The 21715-nt window shown below is 36.4% G+C and overlaps 1 protein-coding gene across 2 annotated transcripts; it reads left to right on the top strand.

Annotated features, from left to right (window-relative positions):
• The first annotated feature begins 1316 nt into the window (after positions 1–1316).
• LOC124218567 (uridine phosphorylase 1) lies at positions 1317–21427 on the top strand. 2 transcript variants are annotated; one of them, XM_046625139.2, is made up of 6 exons: positions 1317–1518; positions 15323–15446; positions 16990–17151; positions 17719–17904; positions 18835–19170; positions 19847–21427. In XM_046625139.2, exons 1-6 carry the CDS (start codon positions 1487–1489, stop codon positions 20027–20029), a joined length of 1023 nt encoding a protein of 340 aa, XP_046481095.1. In that variant the 5' UTR covers positions 1317–1486; the 3' UTR covers positions 20030–21427. The 2 variants fall into 2 exon arrangements, with proteins under 2 accessions (XP_046481095.1, XP_046481085.1); XM_046625129.2 differs by lacking the exon at positions 1317–1518 and adding an exon at positions 13063–13568.
• Positions 21428–21715: the final 288 nt, after the last annotated feature.

Consider the following 21715-nt stretch of genomic DNA (forward strand, 5'->3'; position numbering starts at 1 on the left):
ATCGATTCGTTTCAATACAACATGATTCGAGCAGCGTGCTTATGGGAACCGTTCGAGCTGCTTGCTTGAAATTCATTTCACGTTCTGCACTGCGTAGAAATGTTACGTAGACTATTTATTTAGGTTGTTGGGTCGTTACAGTCCAACTAAGATCGCGACAAATTAAATTTCCTTCCTTTCCCTCTAAATATTAAATATTTCGACATCCGTATTCCTTCCTGTCACTGCACAGCGTTTTGTCGAGAGTAACCTTCACCCAACAAGCCTCAAGGACGAGAATAAATCTGCAGATCGAACGTAATTATTGCAGCAAACAATCATTGTGACTTGTAATTTTTAAAGTGGGGCCCAACTTGAACCCACTGCTAATTATAGTATCCAACGAGTATATTTTTCATTGGTGCTGTTCAAGATTAAAATACACATCTTTCGTGATCCAGTAAATCGATCCTGGTGAAAATTGTTCACCAAATTTAACGAGAGATTTAACGAGCCCAAGACATCGCAGACCTTTAACAGGGTGGCGAAAAACCGGGAAAAGTCAAGGAAAAGTCAGAGAATTATGATGTACCACAGGGTCCTTTTTTTTTGCAAATCGTTTTCAAATTTCAGCTTTGCTTCGTAAATGGTCTCTTCGTTCGGAAACGGTATTATACAATTTCTAATTATTTGCGTGAAACGAAGCAATACAATGTATTTTTTAAATCCAAATTTATGTATTCAAGGTGCAAAACTTCCGGAGCTTCGGATCATAAAAGCTGTCCAAAAATTACCCAAGTTTCGTGGAAAAACGCCAAAGTAAATTCTGAATTTTTTTACGATAAAAGTCAGTAAAAAGTCGGTGAATTCTATTTGTTTCAATAATCTATATATATAAAAAAATTAAAAAAAATGTCCACCTTTCAAGCAAAGGTGAGAAATGCAGGCAGGGAAAGCTCGGCGGGCGGGTCTCGCTATCGACGTTTCTCGGAGTGAAAATTCTGCAGGAGATTATACAATAATCCAATTTGGTAGGGCCGTAAGGGACGATAAGGGATGCGGGTCGGGAGGGGCGAGGGTGGGTGGTGGAACGAAACTGCGAGGGTATCGCACGAGAAGAGCTTTGCAGGCGTGCGGGATCCGGATTCCGCATTCCAAGAATTAAATCCAGAGGCCGAGGCGAGGTGGTTCGTGGACTCCGATCTTTACCACAGGCGGCAAAAGAGGCGCGCTCGTTTGGCGCAAGCCTAAAATTGCTCTGTGTGTCGTGAAACGAATACCGCGCCAGCGCTCCCAGCGGCCCTTTCCCATAGCGAAGATCGCGCGCATCGATGAGCCAGTGACAAAGCCTGGAGTCCCAAGTGGAGGAGCCGTTGTCGAGTTTTACATTTTCGCTTATAGCTAGCAGTGACAACACCCCGCGTATACACGGTGTGCCGCGTTATTTGATCGATCAACGATAGGCGATAACTCCCATCATCCGGCCGAGAGTCAACCTGCTGCGAGGATGTCGCTGCTGCTGGAAGAAGAACACGACGAGTAAGTGCGCATCGATGCGATACGCTATCCGCACTCTTGCCGCGATACCTTGCCCAGCTCTCTCCGCGTACCTTCTTTTCCATTTCGTTATCCGATAATCCACCCCTTGATCATTTTTTCTTAAATTTCAATCTCGCTGCGAGCGTGGAATATCCAACGATTCGTGATGCTAGGGTGACCTTTGGTCACTGGTACGTGCGTGCAGCAGACTTTGTGTCGTTTAAAAACGAGGAATTCGTTACAGCAACTTCGCCATTTCGTGAAATAATTATTATAACCGTAACGAATATGCTGGTCGAGTTTTGCCTGTTGCGAAATATTCGATACCGGATGTTTCGTCACACTTTGTACCGCATTCTTAACGTCCGCTGAGATTTATTGTCAATTGTTTGAACGCGGGTTTGTTTCTTGCGTTTGCAATACTGTTTATGTGTATCCGTCGAGAAAAGCCAATCGTGATTAAAGGATAGCAGCAGACGACGTTGTGCCTGGCCTGCGATTGGCGGATGATACACGCGTTTCGATATTTAAACGGTAGAAACGATCCAATCGCGCTGATTGCCGTTTTAAATCTTTGAAAATAGAGGTCACACGTATACGGTATAATTGACGAATGCAGCGTGACCGTTTAATGGACAACACTTTTAACTCGAGGATACGAAAATAATATATCGATGCGTCGCAGTTGGCTCTAAGTAGATACGTGTAGACTGATTCCGTTGACTAATTTTTTAATTTTAAACGTCGAGTCGGTACGCAGCGTGTGGCGAGTCGGTAACCAAACATACCGTATTAAAATTGACTTGAAAATTTTGCAATATTTATATGGGGCATTCCATGCCAACTCGGTATGTGATTAGCTCTGACCGTTTCTGATATCGCTGATTTTTCTTTATCTGTCGGCAGCGATTCAAACTATTTACCCATAATTTTAATCAAATTTTTATCTCCATCGAATATCAAGTCGTCAATTTTTCAAAAATTTCACATGCCTATAAATCAGCGAAACAAAGAAATATTGACAAAAGTAGTCATACAACTTTTTCCACCTCGAATCGTTCTATAGTAACTTCTCATCAATTTATCGTAAGAAACAAGTATTTTTAGTTTTTGCCCAGTCATAGACATTTCAAGTTTTTATAGTCGAAAGTTGTTAAAAATTGATGGATCAAGATTGGATTCAGATAAAATACTAAAAAAAATAATAGGCGATAGTTTGAACGGATGCTAAAAGGTAGAGAAAAATCAGTGAAACAAAAAGTGGTCCGGGTTGATTAGATGTCGAGTTACGTTATCATGGACTTCCCCGTGTATGAACATTGTACGTACATATAATACGGAGAACAAGCAATTCGCAGGACGCTTATATATATTCAATAAACTATATGTAACGTACTAACTCTGAGACATGTTGCGTACCTTAACCGTCCATTGATCAGCGAGGTAAACTCTTTCTAGAAAAACTACACGACCGAGTTTTTTTATTTTTATTTTATCTCGTCGAAACCGGTTTCGCTATTGAAAGACTCATTGTTGAAAAACGAGGCATGATCTCTGCGTGAGAATACAAGCGTATGTGTGCAAATATATATTTATATACAAGTGTCTGTGGAGATAGAAAGGTTTCCCCGCACAACAATCGGTACACTGATTGTGATATAATCTCTGAAGGTGACAGAGAGATAAAGAATAATGATTAGGACAGAAGGTGCTTGGTCGATTTCAATGAGAATGTTATATACGTTATAGTAGAATCATAATTTCTTCAAAAAGACCCTTCGTGTAAGTTTTAAATAACACTGAATGCCAGTCAGACAAGCGAGAAAAAATTCATAATTCAAAACATGCAGTCTGAGCATCTAAAGTAAATATTTCGCATGTACCGCGATTATTCCATAAATGAAAACGTTAATTTCCTTTTTTTCGATTTATTATTTCAGATTTACTATTGTTATATTTATCACACCGTTATGGATTTGTAATAATCAGAATTCTTCGCACGAATTAGCCATAAGCATATTTTTGAGTTCGTCTAAATTGTCGATTTTCACACTAATTCAATCAAAATATCTTAGACTCATAATTGTTGTCCATTTGAAGTAATCGTTTCGACATATTTTCCAAAAAACTATTCGCAGTATAATATCTAACAACGGAGGGTGTAAATGATTGGAATTCGGAAAGCATATCGGGTGGAAAATTTCGCACGAGTGTGCAAAAATAAATTTAGGGGTTACAAAAGCCGATCGCGAAAGTAGAGCGAGAGTTTCGACGATGATACCGGAACGCTAGTTATATCGCATTGTTCAGCAGAACCATATCGCGTTATTTGGCAAAAGTGCATTAAATTAAACAGGCGTTTGTTGTCAGGTCGCGTCGTGAGTTCAAATCTGATAAAAGCGTGCGCAGTAGACGTACATTGTTACCGTACAAGAGGGAAACGTATGCATACAATGCGCCGTGAAACTGATGCGAGTTACATTTGCACGCGGAAAGGCAGGGTATGCAGTCAGTCTTCACAATGTCACTTGACACATGCATGGTGTGGAAACAGACACGTGGAGTTGAAGGAGGTAGTCTCACGTCTCAATGACTTTTGTTATTTTTTTTTTTTTGTTTTTTTATATACGGTAAATTTTATTCAACAATTTTTAATTTCTTGCAGGTAAAAGAGAAAGTTACAAAATAATGAGGATAATTTTTTTTTGTTCGTTTTTTATTGTAAATCTCTGCGGTACGGCCGCCCGAAGTTAAATCTGGTTGACACGATATGTCAAATTTCATGCATCTGGAAAAAAATAAAACTAGAGTGATTATCAAAACGTGATCTTGTCGCTGTCGTCTGAAACACCATCAAAATTATTGATGAATATTTCCATTCATTCCATTTTTTTTTTTTTTTTTTTATTCTTTTCGAATTTGCTAAAATTTTGCTTCAGTCGATAGCGAAAAGTGTACTTTTTGATAATCTCTTTAGTTTCTTGTTTCAGATGCGTGAAAGATGAGATATCGTGTCAGCCCAGATTTAAATAGGGGTAGCTTTTGGCGGCCATTCCAGCAACATTTATCATCAAAAATGAAAAGCAAAAAATTTCCATATTTTACTTTATAACTTCTTTTTCTTGTAAAAAATTTAAAACGATTAAACCAATTTTTCTATGTAAAAATATATATATATAATATATTATCAACAAAAGTCATTGAGATGTGAGACTACCCTCATAATAGAAACACACATCTTAATGTTTATTCAGGCGAATGTAAATGAAATGAAAATCTTGCTAAATTTGTTTAATCAAGAAAATTTCAAAGTTTAAAGCTTTGAACGATAAATACTTGATAAAAACGACAAAACTATAAGTTGCGTCAATCTTTGATGAAAACGTACAGTCGGAATATGTCTACGTTTTGGTTATGTAAACTTTGTTACTCGAAACCTAGGGCCACTGAAAACTCAGGTGGATGTAAAACAATCGACCGTGTCGTTATTCAGCAAGCGACTGCGATACCGCGTCGCACGATGTTTCCCGTCTCATTTCACCAATAATTAATCCGTGGGTTTTTAAACTTTTCGGATTTTCGATTTCTTCTTAATTATTCGTAGAAAACTCCGCGTTATAAGCGATGAAAAATTTGCCAAGTGCAGATGCTCGGTTCACGCTATTTCGATATTCACTCCGGTTCAAGTACATACTCATTCCAATTCGAGAAGAGTTTTGAAATGTCCCCAAAGTTCAGCAAAGTCGATGAAGAAAAATGAACAATCGCCCGACCGCCTATATCCTATACTACAGAAAAGTGACGCAGAAGGAGAAGAAATATCGTCACGCTTATCGACCCTGTAACACTTTGCCACGATATAAAGAGTAAGAGTAACATATCTATACGATGAAAATAAAACGTTGCAAATTTGAGAAGGCTGGTGTTATTAACAAGATCCTTTCGAGGGGTCGATTCGCTTCCGAATATTGTCAACCGTGCGGAAAACAACGAAGCTAAAATAGGTGGAAATAAAAGTGGTGAAGAAAAATGAAGAAGAATTCCAATAGCTGTTCGGGAGTCGTACGTCATGTTGATGGGTGTTTTTTCTGAAGGATGTACGGTGCGTCCTGCAGAAGCCAGCTGCCTGTTCCGGCACCACACCCTCGAGTTCACCACCGTGAGGTATAGCTTGTCGCCTTTACCTCGTCGCCATGGCAACGGCAATCAACCAACCCTCCTTACCGCGTACGAAAAAAATCGAGGGATGTATGGGCAGGAATAGGGTATCGGTAGCGAGCTTCATGAGGAATCCCATCAAGTGAACCAGACAAAGTGGATCCTCTGCCTCGGTCAAATTTTAATTGGGACATCGGGGCAGTTGGAAAGGACGCGGATTGCGACCTTCGAGAACGCGCGTAATCAGCGAATCTGTAATTATGACCGCTTCTCTGGAAGTATAAAATTTGGATACGAATATATTGGTTTCAAGATACTCGGCCGTTGCAAAAATATGGAAAACCTCCGTGAAAAAGTTAAGGATTTTTCCAAGACACCATTAACTGCCAAAGTTTGGAAGTATAATCAGGGATTTTGGAAAATTCGTAACTCACCGCAAAATCAGAGGACACGATGTAAAAATAAACTCGTTATCCGTTCAAAGGTTGACTTGTACAGTCTTTTCGAGTGTAAAGCAGTTTTTCAAAGTTTCAGATTAAACGATTATCTCTTTAACGTGTACCTGACAATAAGTCGAAGTTATGTTTTTATTAAAATTGAGATAATGTCTGACCAATTTGTCATAAGAATTGGTTACACATATGCTCGATTTGTATGAAAGCGTAAAAAGTTATTCGCAGTGAAGTGATTGGCTCACTGATTTCTCAAGTTACGCATTATTCATGTCCAGGCTAAAATTGAGCCGCGCTTTACGTTTTAATCAACCTAATCAATACTCGCAGTGACTTGCTGTCACGTGCACTGTAAAGCTCTGGGCTTTATTGTCCACACAAGTACCGAGCCCATCGTATGCTGCGATGGGTTGGAAAACTCACTTTGTTTCAAATAAAAACTTTCCAGAGTTGGGAATAAAATATTTCTTTCGCGCACGTTACTTCGAAAACGTATATTTTTCACAAAATTCCTCATCAAGACACAGTAAATGTAATCGTCGAAGACAAATGACGAATTCAAACGTATATTTCACCCGGCATTTTTCTCGAACAATTCGTCGTGCAATTATTATCTATCAAGCGATGTAAAACGGCAGAAACATTCTTCTGTAATTTCAAATATTATACATCGTGAGATCGAACTCTCGATTGATGAAGCGGTTCAAGTGTTCGTAACTTTGGGATTTCAACCCTAACCGCATCGAAGGGATAGAAATTCGGTTAGCTTGGAATTGACTGTCAAGCATATAGCGAAATGTTATCATCAACACCTTCCCGCCAAATTTCGTCGTATCACTGTAACGCCAAAATTAATACAACAAAGGGGTAAGGATATCCGCACAGGCGACCGCAGGAGCTTGATCCCTCCTTCTGCGGGAGAAACTTTGTACTTGTAATTAAAGTTCGCAAGTATTCCGAGACCCAAGTTAAACTACGAACCCGCAACTTTTACAACAAATTTATATTTATGCAGAGTAAGAAATGATCCCATCCTAAATAAAACTCTTTTGGACTAGAGATTGTCAGCTGTTTTGTGCGTCTGTAAGTGAAGACGGTATCAAATTGTTTGAAATTTTTAAACTGTCGTTAAAGAGAAAAGAGAAGGAAAAAATTAAAATGGAAACTACTTGCGCGAAAATAATCAGTCAGTTGTTTTTTGCATTTACAGTTCAACTCTGGGATGAATATAAAAATTTGAAATGCAACCTATTCGTAACAAGTCCGGACTTTGGATTGTTCAATTTTTGAAACTTGTGTTCTTTCAATATCGTAATACACGCATTCAAACGGCTTTGACTACGTTAGAATAGATTAGATAATCCTTGATCTTTCTATAGATTTTTCAATATCGAGATTATCGTTTTTGTACGGTAAAAATGATAAAACCGGCACAGCGTTTATCGGTCAAATGAATGATCTCTCGTAACTCTGGTGTTGATAAATAAACGCGCTATGTTTCCTCCTTATTTCGTTACAAATTATTCAACGATCCACATTTCCGTACGACTGTATTATAATTAATGTAACGGCTCCGAGTATACGCAAATAAGAGTAATCGATACCACTGTCAGAGAAACAAATTTTCCGCTACTTTATAGCCTCTGGTTTAAAGCATCACTAGCTATATTCAATTAATCACGAGCTCCCAAATTCTCGACACGATCGATCGATTATTCATTACGTGGCAAACACATTCCGTGAAGGAAAGTCAACTCCGCTGAATAATGAAGATGACGAAATTGATCAAAATTAAAGTCCTGAAATTGAACTTAAATATTTATCACCGTCAACGATTGCGCAACACTGTGCGCCCCCTACAACTCTTATGTAATACGTACAAGTAACTTTTGATCCAAAAATGGATTACGGAAAAACGACCTTAATCCACGCATCGCATACATACATAGTACGGACAAAGCGTGAAAATTACGAGACGAGTTTCAATCCATTTCAGCTTACAACGAGAGTAACCGTTGAAAAGACTTGCTCGGAACGCGCGCGATTCAAGCTGCTTAATTTCCATTGGCTGACATCCATTCTCCCAACCACGGAGCAATCCTTTGTCGAGAAAAAAACATTCCCTAGAATCGACCGGATGACAATTGACAGTCATTAAAAAGAATTTCCGGATCATGCCTGGTCTACACGATATGATTATCAAGTTGGTATGATGTCGATCGATGATAATAAGCACGTGTAGCTGTCGTAATATGGAAGTATACTTCCATGTTGACGGATAAAAAAAAAAAAAAAAAAACATTTGTCAAATGGGGGAATTGACGAAACTTGTCACAATAATCGTACACGGTAGGTTTATTTTTTGTCACTTGTGTTCCTTTCGCTCCGAAGTGTCATTGGTTGCAGGCATGCCCAAGACCGACAAATCAATGATCTGGCAATGTGATTGATAGAAAGTTTTCATGATTCCTCCACTGTTTTCGGTGCATAAGGAACACTATAGTGTCATCTTATTTCAGGCAGATATTTGTTAACATGGGGTTTGGTCCAGTCTCGTAGTTTTCGTGGCGTCATTAACAGCGCGTAAAATTGAGTTATTCCGAAGTGCGCATGCGCCAAAGAAAGCCCTAGTGTGTAAAACATGGCATTTCAATTGTACGCGTACGCCAGCGTCGTTTTACCGCACTGTTCAAAAATAAAGCACCCTGCACACGCTCCACAGATTTCGTAAATCGAATTTTCCAAGCAAATAATCGTTTAAAATTTATTTCTCAAGCTGCGCGGTGAGTTGTCAACAGATCTTTGAACACGAATAGATTAACTTCCAACTTTAGCAGTATTTCTTTCATGTCCTATGGATTACTTCCGGATTTTTTTCCACGAATAATTTTCTTCTTTCTGCATTTTAATTTTTTCTGTTTTGTTCTCTTACGCGAGGATATTTCAAACTTTTCAAACGTACGCCTTTTATTCTTCGTTATATACATACATATCTATAAATATACTTCCCTGCTGCAGACCTTGTATAGAATCGATTAGACGCTCGGCTGCAGTGGTGTACGTACCATAACTGCTTATTATATATAGATATATATATAATATATACATTATATACGTATGTCTATGTACGTCAAATGTACACTGAGAAAAATTTCATCTGTATAGTAACTAGAAACATTCGGTAAAACAGGTATCGTTAAAAAGACTATTTCAATATTGTTGGAATTACGAAAAACGAGGTACGCCTAAATATTTTGCGCTATTTTCGATCCTTTTTTGGTAATTGCAACGCAAAATCAGTTTCTGAGATTTACTCTACTTTTTCAGTTAAATAAGGCTTTACCATCAATTTATCGTTGCACAAGCATTAAATTTTCGCAACAGTTACAAGAAAGTATAGTAACAGTGATGGTAATGAGAAAGAATAGTAACCGTTACTAGACTTTCTTGTAAGAGCTACAAAACTAATTTTCATTTTGTACCTAGACCTATATTTTTCGATTGTGGTTAAAAATGAAACCATTTAAGAACTGAGCGGTAACCGGAACTAAAAATTTCTCTCAGTGCATGATTTAACCGCAATGAAAGAAAAAAACCACACTTCACGTGACAGAATGAACGTAGCTGCGGTTGTACGTGACCTATTCGGCATCGCTTGTTTCGCAAATACTTGTAAAATGTGATGCGAAAGTAGCAAACTCTCTAAAAATTTATACCTCACCGTGGGAAGTATACATTGCAAAGTTCTGTACGTAGCATCTATAAAGTTCACGAATTGCTGAACTATTGTTGTTTTTTTTTTCAACTTCGTAGTTAAAAGCCAGCATGTAATAAAAGATTTTTGCAAAAAGGTCGTCAACAAGACCGAAGAATAATTGACCTTAAGTCATACCATCTTGTTCTTGTTTTTCAAAGTGTATAAAGAAAGAAAAATTAAAAAAAAAAAAACTCACAGCGTACCGGCGGCGTTGATCCGGAGAAAAGTTGACTATAATAATCGTGTGTTATAATCTTGTTAATTTTCTGCCCGATAAATATGTTCGAGAATACATTTCTCTTCGTAGTAAAAGTACAATGCGAAATGGATGTTCGATCACGCGACAAGTTTGAAACAACCGTCACGAAACGGTATTAATTCGCGGTATCGATACGTACGTAAGAGTAACGTATAATGTATAGTGCAATGTGTAACGCACGTACGTTTATGTATACACATCCGGTCGTGCCGATTCGGAGTAAATGTGGCTTTGAGTAGTATCAATTACGTAATCGTTGGTTATAGATGGCACGTCCACATCTGAATTGTGTTATAGATGAAATTTAAGTATAACGGAGAGGTAGTAACAATGGTTCTCCGTTTCAGGTATTGAGCGAAAATTACTTAGAATATCATCGAGTTATCATTATTACCGATTCAATTAAATGCGATTGTATAAAATAATTGTATTATATTTATCCTTGGAACGCAATACGCTCTACGTATTAGGAATATACTGAGGGTAAATTTAAAGTACGACAATTATTAATACAAATAACTATCAATATTGATGTGTACAATATTGTATAAATATATTCGAAATATATTCAAAATTATTATTATTATTATTATTATTCACCCGTGTTTCAAATTTGATATTTGAAAATAATCACGATTGCGAACAAACGAGTATAGCATTTAATAAAACGTCAAGAAAATCTTTATGGAAAAGATTCGCGATGTGGAAACTTGACTCTGAATTCTGGAAACGGAGAGATCAAAAAAATAAAAAATAAATAAATAAATAAAAATTCATTATCGCTTACACGTATCAGTATCAATATCAGTACATGTAGCGATATATGTCGAATTTCGCGCGAAAGAATTTGCAACGTAAGTCGTAACGTCACGGCCAACGTCTTATATCCTACTTCCTAAGCGTTACGAGTTCATTATATATTAATGAAAATTCCTACAACTCACGCCGCAGTTATTTTCACGAGGAATAAACTCTGCGAAGTATAATTTTCAAGAAGTTAATAATCCCGTAATTCAAGCTAATATCACGAGGTGTGTCCGAATACACGACATCGTTGCAGCAACGGGGGTAAAAATTGGCGCTCATCCAAATCCTTCCATGAAGATCATATACATACTCGTATGATAAGCGAGAAATTCGTATATTTTTAGATAGTAAACCGTCGCGAATAGCCCAATCGATTTTATTAATTCGAAAGATTTATATTTTCGTTCTTAAACCGTATACCTACCATATGTGTAAAACGAAACATATCAATAACTCTAACTTTGACGAATGGAGTTTATCGTTAGATAAATCCGCAAATCGACGCAGGTTATAAATCATATTTCACCTCTGTTATCAGCGTAACTTATCGATCATGCATGGTTTTTTCTCCCTGCAGATTCAGCATGCGTTATACATATCAGGGTGCTTCTTATTTTCGTCATGCAGGAATTTCTTCACGCTCACCCCCCCAAAAGTAATCAACATATGTATATGAGAAAAAAAAAAGTTGTCCGCAACCCCGAATTTTTCCGATAACTCTGACACGCCTTGCCGAGCAGTCGAATATTTATAGGGTCAAATGTACGCATTTGAAATTTTTTTAAACAAACTCTTAATTACATTAAAACTGTATATTGTAAAAAAATTTCTTTTAACTATTTTGAAGGAAATGTAATGCTCTACAAAAAAGATCTCTTGTAAAATTATCGCCAATCTAATATATATCAGGTTATTAGCAAAAAAAAATGAACTCAGTTCTTCGCTATTACATGGAGCGGTCGAAGCCATTAATTTCGTCCTGGGACTGATCCTTCACTGAGAGAAATTTTTAGTTCCGGTTACCGCTCAGTCCTTGACTATTTTCATTTTTTACCACAATCGAAAAATATTGTTCTAGGCACAAAATGAAAATTAGTTTTCTAGCCGTTACCGGAAAGTCTAGTATCCGTTACTATTCTTTCTCATTACGATCACTCTTACTATATTTTCTTGTAACTGTTGCGAAAATTTAACGCTTGTGCAATAATAAATTGATGCGAAAGCCTTATTTAACTAAAAAAGTACAGTAAACCGAACAAACTGATTATGCGTTGCGATTTCGACAATAGCGCAAAATGATTACGCGTACCTCGTTTTTCGTAATTCTAACGATATTCAAACAATGTTTTTAACGATACCTGTTTTACTGAACTTTTCTAGTTACTACGACAAATGAAATTTTTCTCAGTGTTGACCTCTCGGATTGGGCCCACGACTTTTTATATCATTGTTCTTACTTCGAAAGGCAATCGTTTTTTTTTTTCAATTTTTTGGATTCAATTTAAATATTTCAACAATTTTTCAAAAGGATTTTATTGATCGTTGCAATTTAAAAATCTAAAAAAAATCTGGAAAATCGCGTGTCAGGTATTAAAATTTTTAAGCTCATAGCCAGTGCGCGGAGACTTTTCCTTCTTACTGTTTTCAAGCTTTTTCCGAAAAAAAAGGTTAAAAAATTCGAAGCGACAAAAATTTTGCTATACGTCACATTGTAATTTTGAAATTTATCTCAGATTTTCGAATTGTGTCGATCAATAAAATCGTTTTGAAAAATTGTAGAAAATTCAAATCGAGTCCAAAAAATATAAAAAAAAAACAAAAAAAAAAACAGAGTACCTTTCAAAGTGAGAACAATCACATACAAAAATTTCGGACCTAATCCGAGAGGTTCAGGGTCAATCCCAGGTCGAAATGGTATGGACTGCCACATGTATACATATTATGATAAGATTAAAAATAATAATAATAATAATAATAACCGAGCCGTGTATGCGAATAATTGAAAAAATGAGAAGGAATAAAAGAAAACAAAACCATCGGTAAATACGGTGGTGGGGAGTTTGGAACTCGATACCGGTATAAGACTAGCTTCAAGATCGCGTCTCATGTATGGTTCAGTGCAGATCGCGTAACGCTGAACGTTACACGAAACTTTGACCGTTCGACCGGCTGGTCCGCGACGAGTGTCCCTTTCGTCTTTGAATTTCGCAGCGTGCAGAAAGCGTGCAATAAAAATTGTGCAGCTGAAATTCCCTCCTTCGGGGAAGAATTTAATGGTGAAAATTGGCGTTTGAAATTACGGTAAAAGAAATTAAACACAGTGACATTTTGTCGAGGAAGATTAAAAGTAAAGAGGTAAAGGGAAAACAAGTATTCGCTCGTATCGGGAACTTTATAGTGCTTTGACTGCAGCTTCGAACCGGTTTGAGGGAACAAATATTTTCACTCTCAATATGCCGACTTGCACCTGCATACACAACGCTCCGTTAGAAGCGGAAAGTGAAGGTGACCGTGTGATCCATTATCAAAACTGTGAATTAAAACTACCCAATGAATCGTGCGAGAACGGATCGAGCAATGGATTTCACGCAGACGGTGAAATGTTGGAGAAAATCAGGTATATAACGCCCACATTCCATGACATCTCGATCAAGGTTCTACGTCTATGTCTCAGATTGGCTTTGCAATTTTTTGTACGGAAGTACGCGACAAAAACGCAATCGCAATTTTTTGTCAGAATATTTTTACCCAGCGTATGCGAAGTATGATTTAAAAACTTGGAAACAAAAAATCCCCATTTTTCAGAATCTGAAAAAAATTTTGGAAAATCTTACAAAATGCAAGAAAATTTTTGACACCTGTTAGAAAGTAGATGGAGATTTCATACCCTCGAAAGATAAATAAAGAAAATGATTAAAAATAAAACAATTATTATTATTGGATTGCGTTTTTGACATAAGAATGAACGTGTAAAAGCTCATTGTAATATCTCTCGGAATGGAAATTTTTCGGCCGATATTCAAATGAGCTTTTATATTCGTTCTTGCGCCAGAAACGCAATCCAATGATAATAATTTTTTTTTATTTTTTCTTTCTTATTTTTATTTTTTGCCAAAATTTGGAAATTGCCAAATTTTTAATCAGTGATTCATATCATATACAATTAACAAGATATATCACCTTGCGAACAATCAGTTCGCTATCTAATTTGAAAACTACAAATTTGTATTATTATCTTTCTCTTATGAAAAGTTAATTTGGGGATACAAATAAAGACAAAAACCAAAGAATTTTTCCGACAGATCGAGAAGAAGAAAATATGTATGATTATTTCGAGGACGATGATTCGCATATCAATTCTCTAATCTTAGAATATTCGATCTGATTCGAATGAATTTATCACTGTTTTTACATTCAAGAAGGCCTTGATCATTATTTATTTTCTTCTTGCAAACACTGAAAATATACGGATTCGGATTCCGGCAAGCCCATATTTGCAAATTTCCAACAATATGTCCGTATAAGAAACAATCTGTGATGAGAACAGGTTTTTTTCTCTCTTAAATTTAAGATATTTCGTAAGTATCACGCGTCTTCTTATTCGGGATGGCCACAAATTTTTGTAAAAAAAGATCCATGACATTTTTTCAGGTTTTCCCTGACATTTTCCCAGTTCTAGTGAGTTACTAAAACCTAAATCGTCAAATTTATCAACCCTATATTCGTTTGAAATTCAATTCAAATTGAAGAAAAATATATTGTATACAAAAAAAGTAAGTTCCAGCTAATTTGTTTTCTCGACGAAAAAGAGTAAACTTGTTATCTCAAAGAATCATATCTAATTCCTGTGATAGAAAACTGATATTTTCAGTTTTTTCCACGTCCAAATTAAAAATCCCTTGACAATTCCACGTTTTCCAAGTTTTCCAGGTGTGCAGCCACCCTGTAGTTGTAATTATTTACTAAATTTGCGGTACGTCGCGACATTGCTGACGTCGTGTCGGCATAACTTTTCAAACGAAATTGAGCCCATAATTTTTCCATCGTTAAACAAAAAGCAATTTATCCTTATCTTGTAAAAAGTAATTGTGCATATTTTATGTCACAGGTACTTTTGAAAGATAATTTTTCTTTACCACTGAATCACGAAGTTTCAAGCTGCGTTTCTGTAACGTACATGCAAAGAACATATCACGCATCTTGTCGCAGATTGGAAAAATATAAAATATCCTATCGGTACACACCCTGCAAGTTTTACGCGATATCATATTTTCATCGATATTTACTGTGCAATTAGTGTACGATATACCGAAATTCACTATTCATACACCCTCCGTTATGTATATATATATATGATTTTAATTTTTCCAGGTATCCAGATGGTTCGGTCAGGCTTAGGAATCCGAACATCGAGCTTATGGACCAAGACATTTTGTACCATCTCGCTCTCGGGAGTGGTTCCCACGACCTAGTCGAAATGTTCGGCGACGTCAAGGTATGACCGACAAAAATTCTTCCATCAAATTATCACTCCTCTATTAATATTGCACACGATCGTCACGATGCGACAGTTTAAAATCACGCGATTAATGATAAACGCCATTTTATCATCATCCACTTAATTCCATCTTATTTTAAACAAGCATATAACGTACAACTTTAGCGCAATTTCTACGAAAAAACACAGAAACGTGCGTTTGAACAAATAAAAAAGAAAAAAAATATACAAAAGTTTATGAATAAATTGTAAAAATAAATGTGAAAAATTTTCAGACGTTTACGATATTCGATACTATAATATACGTGCAACGGCGAAGTTATCGCAGTTCTTATTGTTGGCAGAAAATCACCGGCAAGTAGGTATCAAATTTACTGCGACGAAATTTGAGCTTCGCCAATAATAACCGATAAGTCAATAATAATAATAATACATAATTCATTCGAATCACGACGAAGTTGCACAAACGTTCCATTTTTTCGCAACCGAACGAATTATCCTTCGTATTTGATTTGTTTAGCGTTTGTAAAACATTTTTTTTTTCAATGATTTCTCTCTCCTCGGACCGTATAATTATATACATATATAGATACGGGTATGTCGCAATTTGCTTGTGGTAAAAATTGCGCGATTGCAGAGTTGCGCGAATATATTCTCGGTATTCAATGCATACGCGGATACTGCGAATACGAGTTGACTAATACGTATTATGCACACACAGACACGTATATAATTAAACAAATGGCGTACGGCTCCATCGGATAAAATAATACTGCGTCTTTCAAATCTTTCACACTAATCTATTAAGAAGTATGCGCATCGTACCGTAAAAACCATAATACAATACGCGAGACAAATAATTGCTAACCAGAAATTTTTAAATCCCGGAAATACGTGTAGATGAATAAATATAATCCGTTGAAACCTGGGATCAAAGTGAAAATTTACACGAAGATCAGTAGTCTTATGCGTGATATAATATATATATTTAAATATTTTTATATATATATATATATATATATATATATTAATAATGAGTAATTTCCCTTGGAGAAGATTGATTGTTCAGATTTTTAAATACATTTCTAAATTCACGTACAGTGATTGTCAGTGTTGCTTTTGTTAGAAAATTTCGAATATAATTTTTTTCCATATCCGCCATTAATATAATAATTAATCACAGACAACGTAACGATACGCATTGTATCGATTCCCACACTTGCCTTTGAAAATCTACTAAACCTAATGCACGATTACGCCGCTGATAAATTCGCAATATACGCGACGTAACATACTCCGTCGTTTATTTATTTTTTATTTCTTCGTCGTTTCACACGATTTTTACAATTTACCGATCCAACTGTCCCTGACACAGCCACGTGATCTCTCCCTAATTGCTCTTCGTCTAACATCGTCAATCCTGTAATAAACGCATATTGCGTTAGATGTACATTTGTAAATGTTCACACGCAGTTACATTTTGTAGTTTTTGTTTGATCAATCGTTCCAATGTCCATTTTTCTCCACACTTGCACAACAGTTCGTCTGCATGGGTGGAACGCCGAAGCGAGTGGAACAATTCGCAAACTACATAATGCAAGAAATTGGTCACAAACTACCGTGCGGCACAACGCTCTTTGACATCAGTCAATTTTCCTATCGTTATTCAATGTACAAAGTTGGCCCTGTTCTGTCAGTAAGCGTGAGTATATCCCTTACGTACTATCCTAAAATAAAAACTTGCAATATTGGGGAATTAAATTTTTCTTAAATACATACACGTGAGCAAGTCTGCCAATTATAGACGTCGGATCCGGCTTCACCCCCTCAGATCTTCTCGCAATTTTTTCAACTCAAAGTCTTTGTAGAAAAACAGTATTCCGGATTTTTCCAGATTTTTGACTCGTTTATTTTCGGAGTTATTGTACGCGGCATTCCGTATGGTTTTTTTTTATCATTCTTATTTTATTAATTTTTTTTTTCCGCGATCTTTTGATACGATAAAAAAATTTCGGTAAGCTGAGCCTTTTTTACACAAAAAAAAAGAAAAATTAGAATGATAAAACTGTACGGAATGCTCCGTACAATAACTTCGAAAATAAAGGGGTAAAAATTCCGAAACAATTCGAGATACTATTTTTCGACGAGGACTTTCAAAAATCTGACAGAGTGAAGCCGAATCCGCTGTCTATCATTGGTAAATTTGCTTATACGTATTATATATTATATATCCATAAATACGTTAATCCGTTTTTCTTATAACATACAGCACGGCATGGGCATTCCTTCGGTCGGGATACTGCTCCACGAAATTATAAAGCTCATGTATCACGCCAAAGTCAAGGACCCGATCTTCTTCAGGATTGGAACCTGCGGAGGAATCGGCCTCGAAGGTGGTACCGTCGTCATATCCGAAGAGGCTGTCGACGGTCTTCTCAGGCCGTTTTTAGAACTCGTAAGTTACACACAACGATTCGTAAAAAGTGATGACGTGTCTTTGACGGGATCATTTTCTCCCTAAATTTTCATCAAATGCATACGCGTATAGTCGCGCACACACATTCCGCATTGGACGGGATCGAAATTCCTAACTTGAAAAGTTCCGAATTTTTTGGCAGCGAAACTTGAAGTAAAGACATCAAACTTTGACGAAACATCAAAGTTCCGAAAGGACAAAATGCCGAAGGGGCGTAACTCCGCAAAGTCAAAGTTCCAAAAATGCGGAAATGAGAAAATTTAAAAATCTGAAACATCGAAATTCCGAGTGATCGAAGATTTTCAGTTCTGTAAATTTCTGGCTTGGCGCAATTTCATCACTTTGATCGCTCTTTGTTTTGGATTTTCGATACTTTTATGTTGGGAATACTGATCGTTCTAATTTTCGGTTTCTCTTATTTTTTCCATCCACTCGTTGAGTAAACAACGGATATACATATTTTAATTTTCGGAATTTTACTGTATCGAAATTCTATCTTTCGGAACTTTGCTCTGTCGTAACTTGAATTTTTGGAATCTCGCATTTTGGAACTTTGAGCCGTCGAGTTTCCGACCATTCGAAACTTTGTCGTTTCTTCAGAGTATGATTTCTTGACTTCAAGTTTCACCATGAAATAATTCAGAATTAGGCGCTTTCGGAACCGTTCAAATTCAGAATTTCAACCCCTCCCATCCACACTCAGTATTTATCGAATTGTTAATTACACGATTGACAAGTCACAACGATTTTCCCGATAATGAACGGTAATTAATGAAGATAATTATTATCAATAATACCGATCCGGAGAACAAACGAAGTGTTTAAAATTCTTATTTCAATAAAATTCGAGCTTGAATATTATATTCGCGAAAATTTCACGGTAATATGGCGCATGTTTATTTATTTCAGCCAGTGCTAGGTAAAATGGTTCACAGACCGTCAAAACTGGACAAGCATTTAGCGCGTGAATTAAAGGCGATGTCACGACCCGATCAAGAGCCGTACGACACGGTGATTGGCAAGACGATGTGTACCTACGATTTTTACGAAGGTCAGGGACGTCTTGACGGCGCGTTCTGTGATTTTTCGGAAAACGAGAAGATGGAGTATCTGAACAAAGTCCACAAGGCTGGTGTTGTTAATATCGAAATGGAGAGTCTGTCTTTCGCATCTCTTACCCACCACGCCGGCATTAAATCAGCCGTCGTCTGCGTGACTCTGCTCGATCGGCTCAAAGGCGATCAGGTACTGTATTAACGCTGTATAACGATAAAATTCTTAAATTATGGTCAGCTTGTTAAACTGATTTCTGTTAATATCACACACATTTTTGTCATTTCAACATTTAATTTGTGATTTTCCAGTTTTTTTTTTTTTTTCCACTTAGCAATGCGTTAAAAAATGATTAAATCAACTAAAAAATTTTAGTAAACCTGTTGGGAGATTTTTTATTTTCTAAACGTGAATTCAAGAACTTTCCGAAAAAAAAAAAAAAACTCGGAACTATCGGTTTCCTGCGCGAATCGATTCCGTCAAAGTCACGGAAAACAAGCGGATCAAATCGCACGTGCGAAATTTTTTTAAAACACGTACAAACAAAAAAAAAAAAGAAGTCTCGAAAGCAAAAGTATAATACATATCAAAGAGGTCAGCTCGGCTGCGAGTAAAACTTCTGTAAGAACGTCATGGTTATAAACAAAAGATAAGCGAAAAAATAACATTACGAAATATTCTCACTGCGTATAATTTCGACACATTTTTATTTACTCACAAACATTAAGACGCAATATCTTTTCGTCCCGTTATTTGTTTATTTATCATCCGCCGACAATTAAGTTACGCGCAAGATTCAACGACACTTCGTTATTATTTATCTTATCGCGTAGGTCCAAATCCAAGGTCAGTTTATTGTTGCTTGTAGGTAATGGCGCCGAAGGAGGTGTTAGAGGAATGGCAAATACGTCCGCAGAAATTGGTATCAAGATACATCAAGCGATATCTGCAGCGCAATGGTCGTCTGTCGGTCGAAGGGCATGGATCCATGTGCGTAAAGAGCCCCCGTCGTTTTAAACTAGTACAACAAGAGTCCGAGACCTACGATTAAGCAACAATCGGTGCTTCCCTTCAGCTAAATTAATTATCATTTGTAATCACCGACAGTGAACTGTTTCGTAAAACAATCACCGAACACCGAAGACGTGTGTCTAATAGCGCAACCCAACGAGGATGTTGATGTCACTGATACGAAGCAATAATTCAATTGGAGAACGTCTTTACCCTCATCGTATTTAACACTTCGATTATTTCTTGCGTCATAATCAGCTACGAAAAAACATCCCCGTTATTATTTATTTCAAGCTCTACAACAGCTTCTTAATTCTTTTCAACGATCCAATTTTTATTTATTTTTATATTATTGCTAAATATTAATGTCCTTACGTTTTATATTATTCATTGACGCAACTAATTTTCACAATAATATAACAAAGGACTGTAAAATTTACGATCTCTTGTGTTTCTATAGGCATATTATTATTATTGCGCATAGTCGCACAGTTTTTCCGTCGAAGTGACGAACGAAGAGTAGTATTTTAGTTGGTAAGATAGAAAAAAAATTCCATCTTTATTTATTTATAAAATAACCTAATATCGTAAGCGAAAGTTCAAGTGATGATATATTATTTTCGATCTTCGACCAGGTTGAAAGAAAACCTTGACTGTTACTATTATTATTATTATTATTATTATTGTTGTTGTTGTTGTTATTATTATTATTATTACTATTCGTACTTGGGAAATTAAATAAAGCATACCGTTGCGCAAAAAAGTGAAACGGAAATAATAAAAACACGATGTGATTACTTCATATGCGCATAATGATTGTATTATCCAAATGTCTCATTATATGGGTTGCGCTATGAGTGTTGTGAGATGAAAATAGTGGTGACTTATTGTTAGTCATTTAAAGCTTGTAATTAATATGTAATCGTACGAAGGATTTGCAGCTTATGTGTACCATTCCCCCAAAAACGGAATAACAATTGTGTAAGATGAATTGTTGTTTAATTGTTCTCGAGGGAGAGCGAAAGATACGACATTCCGAGTTCTGAAAAGGCAAGAATATTCTCGTCTCAAAATCTCAACTACCGAGGAATCTAATCGGATATAACTGCGTTGTATGTTGCAAAGAAATGCATGTTTTCGATCGAAACTTGTTCCCCGATGTGTAAGATACTCGTTAATCTACATTTACCAAACATGTATTATTTCCACAATTACGTACAAAAATGTAAACTGGCACAAAGTAATTATCAATCTCAGATCAACAGCTTTATTATTTATTTCAATATATAATCTACGAGGGTGGAATCATAGACGGGATGTATTCGTTATTTTGAATTACACCAGACGTCGACCCTTCTCCGCATTTTTTAATACCTACATTTCCTCCCCCCTCCCCCCTTTGCCCTTCAAAAACAAAAAAAAAAAAAAAAAAAAACAACCACAGAGATTTGCAAAGAAAAAATTCTCACCAGATCGTGACAACGTGCTGGCTGAAAATGGCGAAAGTTAAAATCTGTCCGTCTATTCAAAGCTTATTTTTTTATGTCGATTGATTAAAGTCCCGTGAAAGAATGCCATCCTCGTAATATATTACAGTATTAAAAAATCAGTTGAATTAATTACGTTCCAGTTAATTTATAAGCATATTTCTTACTTTCATTCTCGTGTTTAATGAAAATATACGCGTTAACAAAACTGCAGATAAATACGAAAAAATCTGATAGCG

This window comes from Neodiprion pinetum, chromosome 1, assembly GCF_021155775.2.
Source record: "Neodiprion pinetum isolate iyNeoPine1 chromosome 1, iyNeoPine1.2, whole genome shotgun sequence".
Taxonomy (NCBI): domain Eukaryota; kingdom Metazoa; phylum Arthropoda; class Insecta; order Hymenoptera; family Diprionidae; genus Neodiprion; species Neodiprion pinetum.